The sequence below is a fragment of the Pungitius pungitius genome, chromosome 14 (genome assembly GCF_949316345.1).
Source record: "Pungitius pungitius chromosome 14, fPunPun2.1, whole genome shotgun sequence".
NCBI classification, from domain to species: domain Eukaryota; kingdom Metazoa; phylum Chordata; class Actinopteri; order Perciformes; family Gasterosteidae; genus Pungitius; species Pungitius pungitius.
Window position 1 is genome coordinate 7137468 of NC_084913.1, and position 9508 is coordinate 7146975.

A 9508-nucleotide genomic window follows, 5' to 3' on the forward strand; every position below is an offset into this window, starting at 1 on the left:
AAGTTTGTACTTTAGAAAGACTGTATTTTGGTCTGTAGAAACAATTCATTACATGTTACAGGACATATTTTGCTACTCAGCCAATGAATAAGAAAACATGTTTGTTATGCTTAAACCCTGTGGATAAATAGTGGACTGTTTAGCTATTTTTGGGGAATTGGCAGATTCACAGATTACCAAAATCCATACAATACTGGAGCTCAAGACTTCAAAAGCATAAACTGTTCATGTGACCGTCTCACACTTATGTTAATATGAAAATTAAATTGCGCAGTGATTCACTCGGTGCACTCTGGAGTAATTTGAAGCCGAAGCAGCTGGTGTCCTCTCTGCACCACTGTGGTGATTTTGTCGCCGCTGCGGACGGCCTGGTAGATCTCCTCTGAGGTGTTCACCTTCACTCCGTTAATCTCCACCACGATGTCTCCCGGTAGCATGCCAGCTCTGAAACAAGTGCGACAGCAGTGTGGGTTGGCAGCAACATATCAGAAGTTAAAATCCTCGCCTACCGCCGTAGATCAAGTACCACCTTCCAGCACTCATCCAGTCCACGGTACATTCATCTGCTCACCTGTTTGCTGGTGAGCCCAAAATCACTCTGTGAATCAAGATGCCATACGTGACGTCTGGGAAGGATGGGTCCCTCAACTTCAACTCTGCAATGATGCTGGAGCAAAAGGAACCAATCGGAAACATCTGGATTCAGACACAGTGGTGCCGGTTCTGCTGCAACTGCACGCTGTTTTACTGCAGCGTGTTTCAGTGGGAGGTCTTACCTCGGTGTCAGTGTCAGCATCATCACGCCAATGTACCGCCGCTTTGTCGCCGATTCACTGGACCGAGAATCTTTAAGTAGATGTGCAAAAAGCAGGATGTGTTAAAATGATTTACTTAGAGTGAAAAGTTGAATGATACAGGGACCATGGGATAGAGAGAAAGAGGGTGCGACTTTTGTTTCTTACCCTTCTTTTTTGCTGCTTGGTCAAGAAAAAGCATGAGGCGATCTGATGGAATAGCAAAAGAGATCCCTGCAGTGACCTTCATTGTGTTTATTCCAATGACTTCACCATCCTAAAAAAGGAGGCGAAGCAACCCGTTAAGACAGTGTGTTGTTCACCAATGTGTTACATGTAACCTGTTTAACTGACAAAAACTGAAGGTTCCTTTTAAGTGAACTGTTTGAACCGCATTACACTAATGTGAATGTTCCACTTCAGCGCAGGTCTGAGAACAAGTAAACCAGATCTGTAACTTACCAAGTTAATCAGGGGCCCTCCAGAATTTCCAAACTGCAAAACACAATGGTTACATGTAAAAATGAGCCATCTGAGTTACAGTAAATTCATTGCAGAATACTCACATCTATGGCTGCATCAGTCTGAATGTAGTCCATGTTGGAATTGGACAGGCCCAGCTCCTTACTGCCTCTCTGTACCGAGCTGACGATTCCCGACGTGATTGTATTACGTAAAGAGAACGGGCTCCCCATGGCGACCACAAACTCTCCTTGTCGAACATCAGACGACCGACCGAGGGCGAGCGTGGGAAACGGACTCTGGGATGGAGAGAAACCGCGTCCCAACGGCACTTCAATACAGCTCAATGTCAATTCATACATAAAAAGAGAGGCGCTTCCTATTTTATCAATGACCCGTTTATGCAAGTGTTATGTTGCAGTGATGTATACAAGTAAACTAACAGTTCCTTTAGCAGAGATTGGTGCTGCTCACCTTTGCAGAGATTTTGATGGTGGCGATGTCTGCCACTGGATCCACATCTTTCACAGTGGCATTGTACGTCTCTCCGTTGGTGAGCTTCACGCGGACGCCTTTCTTGTTGGCCACAACGTGAGCATTAGTTACAATGAGACCATCGCTGCTAATGATGAATCCAGAGCCATTTGAAACTGGGACTTCTCGGCCTGAAAACGGATGTCTGGGCAAGAGTAAAAGCAGTCGATCATATTCACCTTGAAAGCAGATGTATTGTTAAGAATTATCGGCACAAATAGGAAAACCTAAATGTTGTTTCATCAATGTGGTAGACTGGACCCACCTCCAAGCCCTCTTTATAGTTTTAGATATTATTAGGATGAAGTAGTGAACACTGATGTTTACCCAAACATTTGCATTTTGATAAATCACAGTTTGCTTGCTGTGATTTCAATGTAAGTCCTACTGTAAAAGAAACACTGATCCAAAAAAAGCTCCAATATTGGAAGTATGATGGAAAGATATAGGCATTTCCAGTGGTAACACAAAAGAATGTGTTGCAAAATAGGCAACAAATGATTAGGTTTGCCAACTATTCCATGTAGCACCCTTTAAGTCCACTCACCTCCCCACGATTTCAATGTAGACGACAGCTGGAGTGGATTTCTCGACCACATCTGCAATAAAGTTGTATTTGAAACGGGGGCTGTCCGGTCTAGATGGAGAAGCACATTCGGCTGATGACAGCACGAGTTCAAGAAAGCGCCCTGATATCGAGTCTCCTCCGTCCTTGACGTTTTTATATTTGTCACTGACAAGAAGCCCCGCGCCACAGAGTCCCAGACCCACGGACAGCGACACGAGCAGAGAGGAGCTTTTTCTGTCCCACTCCACCGAGGGTACCCGGTCCAGGCCAGTGCTCCCCTCGGCTCTCCGGTGGCTAGATACCGCCGTAGAGGACACGCGGCATACCGTCCTCTCGGCCAAAGAGTTAAGTCCACGGCTCTGACACCGAGTGTGTCTCCTCAGTGCTGACAGAAGACACCTATTAAGAGGAGTTGCTGCCATGTTGCATCACTTCAACAACACCGGTTCAACACTGTTAAGCCTGCCGATCAACAAGCAACAATTTATACCCAATTCTATTTAAAGTAATAACAATTCCTTTTCTAGTACGTAAACTACTCGCACTGTTCATAGACATAAAACCAATACCGTACAAATACTTTCTGTGAATCCCAATGTTGACTCAGACAGCGTCAGCTTAGAAAGCGACGACCTTCAACCGGAAGTGCGACTCAGTGGCGAGTCTGCGCAGAAGGCTCCTTCTTCTTCGTTTTTCATTTGCACTTCGGAAGCAACGTATAAATACATATACAAATACAATTAGAAAGTAAATGTAAACAGTATTAATTATAAATAGAAATCACTCAAATAAAAAGTAATGAATTCATACTTGTGAACAAAACAGATATTTTACGGGGGGCGGAAGTGACGTTTTTGTTTTGACTGTACGTCACGGGTTTCTAACCAAACGCGGGGGGCGATGAGAAATTTGAAATGTGCGAGCTAGCTGCTAGCTAACGCCTCGAATGTACGGCGATCGTTTTTATTTTTCCTAAAGGCCATGGCGTCGTATCATCATTTATTCCGCGAGAAAACACCACGGTTTGAATCTCCTGCCAAGGTGTTCGCCAAACTCAAGTCCAAAGTGCAGAGAGAAGAGACTTGCGCTGAGAAGGAGACTTTTAGAGGCAACGACCCGCGTTGTAGGGACAAACACGTCTCTGTTTTTACGTCACCGATGAAGCGAGCAGAGAGCACCCGGATTACCGATGAGTTTAAGGAGAGCCGGAGGTGTGATTCCTATCGCAATGAAGCACAGGCCTTGACTCTCTCGCCCATATCGAGTCCTCAGAAAACCTTCCGGCATTCAGAAATGGTCAGAAAGGAAGTGGAGGAAATGCGTCCGGTTATAGGAACATGTCATGGATGCACACCAAGAAAGAGAGCTTTCCTCGAGTCGACAGCAGTGTCCCACCTCTCTTCCGTGGTCAGCAGAAAGCCGATCAACACGCAGTCGCCTCAGACCAGAGACCCGGGTGGCTTCACGGTAACCTGCAGGACTCCAGTAAAGGTACAGCCAGAGGAAAGTGACTTTGAAAGCAGTGTGTTTCTGGAAGGGTGTGCTCCTCTTGACAAGCTCAAGTCTCCAGCCTTCGTGTTCTCGCCCGTGAGAAAGAGGTTAAAGCGAAATTGGGAGCTGCAGGAGTTGAACAAAGTCGTCAGCAATGAACCCAGAAGTCAGCCACAAGAAAGGAAAACCTCCAGTGCTTCCAATGGGGACAACAACACTTGCACTGAGAGTTTGGGTCGAGTCAGAGGATCGTCTGCTGACCCATCAGAGGGGAACCAATTCACTCATAAACCCGTGTTCCTATCACCAAGATCCATCGCAACGAATCGTGAGACGTTATTTCTGTTTTTTTTTTTAAAACACGTTTTCTTGATGTCATTCTTAATCGGATCAAATTGACTGATTCCTCTTTGCTGTTTTGAACAGGTTGCTATGTTCCTTTGGAAAGATTTATTCCAATGTCTCCAGCTAAGATGTTTGCTTACATGAAGGAGAGGGAAAGTAAAACGAAGCAGGAGAAAGTTCAGAGTCGAGTCAGCAGCAGCACGAGGGATCTCTTGGATCCAGGTGAGTGCGTGATGAAGCATCTCGGCTGTGCATTTACTCAGACTTGTTTTCAGTTTTGTTGTATTTATGTTTTCACCTGCTTTCTTTTCTATAGGTGAATTCCATCAGGCCGGAGACACATTGTCTCCATCCCCAGTTCACACCGTGGGCGAGATGGAGGACACTGATTTTAGAAGTGCTCCAGAAAGTGTGGCTCCCGTCGACCGGTCCAGAGCAGAGTCAGCTGGCGGCGCGTCGGACACGGATCCCTCCGAGGACGGCTTGAGCCGCTCCGTGTCGCCACAACCGTTATTGCTCGAGGACTCGCTTGTACTCAAAACGCCACAAATCTCTGTGCCAAAGACGCAAGAGCCTGTGTTCAAGAGAAATAAATGGCCCCAGAGCGCAAAATTCCCAAATGTGAGTAAAGAAAAATGTTGTTGGATCTCTTATAGTCCGATAAGAAGGGAAAAACGCTTTTATTAAACAAAAAATCAGACTGTATTCCAATTTGTTTTTTGGATTTAAAGCCACGAGTGAGATAAAATGGGAAATTTAATCCGTTATAAGTACCTACTAATTGGACTTGTGTCTTTTCCTCCTGGGCAGGAGAGTGTGATTTATCTCGAAAAGTGGTTTCTGAGGAAGAATCACAAGGGCCTGTTTGTTGATGGAATCCACCGGTAAGTGTTTCTAGAGAGATCATTAAAAAAAATTAAATGCATGTTGTTCAATGTAAAAACTCAATTTCTTTCTGTACTTGTTTTTCCACCCAGGGAGGAAAAGATACCATGGAACAGTAACATCATTGTGGACAGAGTTTCTAATAACGTGGTGAAGACGGTCTCCGGCAGGGTTTACATCTTGGTCAACAGGATGAAAATGAGCTCCGACTCCGGTAAGCCAGATAATGTGTTCGTAAATATTTACTAATGAAAACATCTTTGATTTGGCCAGAAATCATTTAGAAATGCAGAGACGAGAAGAAGAAAAAAGCAATCTGCCACAATTTATGCTAAAGGGGGATGTGTGTGGATTAATACTCTTTTAATGTACTTCTCACTTAACACCTGCAGGGTTACCCAAGTGGCTTTTGAAGAAGTTTGCCAACGGATTTCCTCCAGACTGGGACGCCCTTTATAAGAGATTTCTGTCAGGGTCAAGCGAGTAAGAACACAAAAACCGTTTGTTTATGTTGTTACGGATACAAGATTATTTTGTCTCTTGCTCGGCCTGTTGAATTTTTTTTAAAGGATGAAAAATAAATGGCTGACAAATGGTTATTTTTATTTTTAAAGATCTAACTTGTGTTGCAGCAACCACAGCAGAAAACCTGAGAGGAACAGTCGGGGGAAAGGTGTCGCGTCCAAGGCAAAATCCGAGGCCTCCTCCATCGTCACCGCTGTGAAGCAACATAGGAAAAATTCTCCAAAGACTTGTGAGTACGATGTCAATGCTTTAGGTGACAGCCGAGCAAATAAATGGCATCAAAGATGGCAGCATCCTACACCTGAGAAAATGCGTTTTGGAATCCATAGCACCCGTCCTACGTCTTCTCTCCTCCCCTCCAGCCGATCTTCTTCCTGCCCCCTCGTCTCGTCTGAGCGTGTCGCGAAGTGGTCGCGTGATCCGCCCGCCTCTGGATTACTGGAAAGGAGGGAGAGTCATTCTGGATGCACACATGAATGTTACCATCCACGAATGTTATGACACCTCCATCCATATCCCTGTAAGCACTTAAAGTTGAGGTTGTGAGTTGCATAGAAATATAGAATATTTGCTTGAGTATCTACAAACAATATATCAACGTGACCACGTTTAATTTCTGTGTCTCAATGCAGTTCTCTAAAACCACGTCTACGAGAACGTCACAGAAACCTGCGCGTGAGCTCCTGCCTCGCAGTGAAGGTAACGAAAACACTGCTGTGCTCTTGGAATTGGGAGTTAAGTCTTGAGTTGCATGTCCACAAACTTCCTTCTGTGTATCTCCAGGCCGCCAGCAATGCGAGTCAGACAGCGACAGAGAAGAGGCGGTGCTACGGAGAAGCGTTAAAGCTCCCTTACGCAAACACAACAGTGCCAAAATGAGACCTGAAATTCCCGTGGAGACACCTCCGAGCCCCAAGGATTGGTCTGGCAGACAAACGAGGTCCAACCGAAGGCGTCCGGCTCCAGACAAAACAACACATGTGGACTCTGTCCCTCAAAAGCAAAGGGAACCGGAAAAGTCTTTAACAAAGAGGTCACAAAAACAGACACATGACACCACGAGGCCTGCAGCGAGGGTCTCGAGTAGGAAGCGGACCGTCCCAAAACCTCAAGAATCCTGTGTTGATTATGGATCATCAGCGTCGTCGGAGGACGGGGTCAGTAGGAGAAAGAGCTCTGGGAAAGAAGTGCACGGAAAGGCCGGCAACAAGTCACGGCCGAGCTACATGTTTCCATCAAGTGAGTCATCAAATTCCTCTGAGTTTGAGAGGGAACTGGAAAAGACAACCAAAGTGACACAAACAAAACACAAACCGAGGAAATGCACCACGTCTTCATCTCCCACGAAGTCTTTTCCTACGGCGACGCGGTCCAGCAAGCCCAAGGCGAACAAAGCCAACGCAGCGGCTCCACGAGATCAGGATGCCGACGGGTGGACAGAGGCGGAGCTCGTGAAGCTACAGGAGTAAGATCGGATGGCTCACAGAATGCATATTTTGGGTGTCATAACCTCACGACTCACTGGTGTTCGTGTGCACGTCGTGGTTTCTAGGGCCGTGTCGTGCTTCCCCAAGTGCATGGCGGGCTACTGGGCCAAGGTGGCGCGGATGGTGGGGACGCGTTCCGCAGAAGAATGCCACTTCCAGCACACATGCCAGGGAGCCTCCCAGACTCCTCCTAAGAGAGCCAAGAAACCCCCAAAGGACAAGTTGGAAGCGCCCAAAGATACAGGTACAGCAGGTTTGTCAATTTACAAATGACAAAATCTGTAGAATTTAGGAAGTGCAAAATATTTTAGGGATTTCAAGCAGATGCGGAAAAATTTAAATAATTCCACTTCAATTTGTATTTGATGTCAGAGGGAACAAAGTAGCGGAAACTTTGTCTAAAGGTGTAGTTTAAGTTTTTTTTCTGCCGCATGATATCTTTACGTATGTTTTATTACCATGGTCGTATTACATCATGTAGTTCTGTTTTCTTTTTAGTGTTTTGTATATAGTCATTTTTATTCACTATTTATTTATTCAGTAAGTTTAACTGACCAGCTGTAATCTATGCAGATCGCCCGGCGATATCTGCACGAGTGGGGACCTTAAAGAGAAAACAGCAGGTGCGCCAGTTCCTGGAGGCCATGCCCCGAGAAGATGTCGAGGACGTCTTCAGCTCTGCGTACATGCAGAACAAACGTTTTGAGGTTTGTTTTGTTTCCCCCCCCCCCCCCCCCCAAAAAAAAAAATTCAATTTTTCAGTATGACACGATACAAAATAGCAATGATAACTGTTATCTTGATGTATAGATGCCCTCGATGTGCCAGAGTGACCAGGACTTCCCATTGTCAGAAATGGTGCCACACACACCCATGTCGACAGGTTTCCCTGAAGTGAAGACTCCTCGTTGTCTGCAAATCAGTCCCGGCATGATGGGTTCCCCAAACCGGTGAATGACGTTGACTTCTGCGTTCCAGCTTGTAAGTCCTCATCTCCGTCCCATAAATAACCCACCTCTGTCTTGATTTCAAAGGACCAATGACGACAAGTTGGTCTATCAACTCCAGAAGAGGATGAAAAAAAATCGGTTTAATGCCTGCAAACCGGCTGCTTCTTCAAAGGTACTTAAAAAAAAGAAAGAAGTGTATGTATGTGTGTGTGTGTGTGTGTGTGCGTATCATATATATTCGTTTTCAGAGGTTTCTGTTTTGAAGCATGCGGACTGTTTTTTTTTTTTGTTTGAACAATAGGCGCTTTGTTTCTTTCAGGCCTTCACACTCACGCCATCCGTTAAGCGAACAATGAGAAGATGTGGTAACACAGGTATGATTTTTAAGATTTATGGGAGCGATAACACACAAAAATAACACACCCAAAAACAATACCTCCACATTATACCTACTTTAGGTGTACAATGATTGTATTTTATTATTATTAGTGCTGTCTATTATTAACGCTGGAGTTTTATTACATCGTAAGGAGTTCATAGCCGTGTTTTTAGAACTTTTCACAAAGTAAGATGGTCAGAAATGAGTTGAGCACATTTCAAAAGGTGTACATTTCTTTTTCCTTTTGTTTTTGCTAGAAAATGACACCTTTTTTGTTTGGGAGATGTTTCCCGGGAATGATGGCGTGCTGCCTGAAAGCGAAGAGGAAGAGGATGAGGATTTTTACTACTTGGACAAGGCGTGATTTGCGCTGAAACATCACATGGTTCAACAAAAAAAAAAAAAAGGGTTTTGCATGAACTAAAATCAATACAGTTCATATCTGTAAATATATTTTTTTCTTTAAAGCCATTAGTCCCAAGAGTCAGTTGTTAATATACTTTTAATAAACACTTTTTTTCAACATACTGCATCATCACTTTCCAATGACCTTTTTTTGACACACTATGTATGATAACTCTGTGCTGGCAGCAGCGAGTCTACCGCCTGTGTAGCTACAGTGGCTAGCTACGATCTTTATATATTTAATTAAGTCAATGTTTCCCCTCTGTTAAGGTAGATCCTTTGATTATTTTGATGATACTTCCAAATACTGTACTGTACCTTTTTATCAACACACTTTATTTAATGTGGTTGTCGTACAATATTATTAGGGAGAATAAGGACTTAGAAATCAACAACCTTGATTCTGGTGCAAAATGGAGGGAATGTTTTTGGCAATGATCAAACATAAAGGCAGCAGAATCAGCTCAGGCTGTCTGTGTCATGATGGAGATTAAATGCTCAAAGATTTGAGTTATCCATGAACAACAAACTATAAACTGCATCTTGTTACCTATTAAAGAACAAAATTACAGCCGCATTAGAAAGTATGATTAGTGATCATAGGGGATGATCACTGGCTGCGTCACCCAGTTCAGTGAATGGGACCTCTGGGGATTGTAGATTTAAATCTCCAAACCACCACC

General features: G+C 44.4%; 2 protein-coding genes across 2 annotated transcripts; one reads left to right on the top strand and one right to left on the bottom strand.

Annotated features, from left to right (window-relative positions):
- Positions 1 to 129: 129 nt before the first annotated feature.
- On the bottom strand, positions 130 to 3018 carry LOC119227317 (serine protease HTRA2, mitochondrial-like). The gene is made up of 8 exons (XM_037486010.2): positions 2338 to 3018; positions 1731 to 1935; positions 1361 to 1555; positions 1257 to 1289; positions 963 to 1071; positions 777 to 846; positions 572 to 667; positions 130 to 444 (listed from the first exon to the last, which is right to left on the bottom strand). The coding sequence occupies exons 1-8, from the start codon at positions 2778 to 2780 to the stop codon at positions 279 to 281; spliced, it is 1317 nt and encodes a 438-aa protein (XP_037341907.2). The 5' UTR covers positions 2781 to 3018; the 3' UTR covers positions 130 to 278.
- A 188-nt stretch (positions 3019 to 3206) lies between these two features.
- On the top strand, positions 3207 to 8969 carry mis18bp1 (MIS18 binding protein 1). The gene is made up of 16 exons (XM_062557322.1): positions 3207 to 4177; positions 4276 to 4416; positions 4511 to 4815; positions 5005 to 5078; positions 5172 to 5293; positions 5472 to 5562; positions 5712 to 5833; positions 5967 to 6124; positions 6237 to 6303; positions 6388 to 7069; positions 7157 to 7335; positions 7665 to 7798; positions 7902 to 8041; positions 8126 to 8213; positions 8361 to 8415; positions 8678 to 8969. The coding sequence occupies exons 1-16, from the start codon at positions 3340 to 3342 to the stop codon at positions 8782 to 8784; spliced, it is 3303 nt and encodes a 1100-aa protein (XP_062413306.1). The 5' UTR covers positions 3207 to 3339; the 3' UTR covers positions 8785 to 8969.
- The last annotated feature ends 539 nt before the right edge of the window (positions 8970 to 9508 follow it).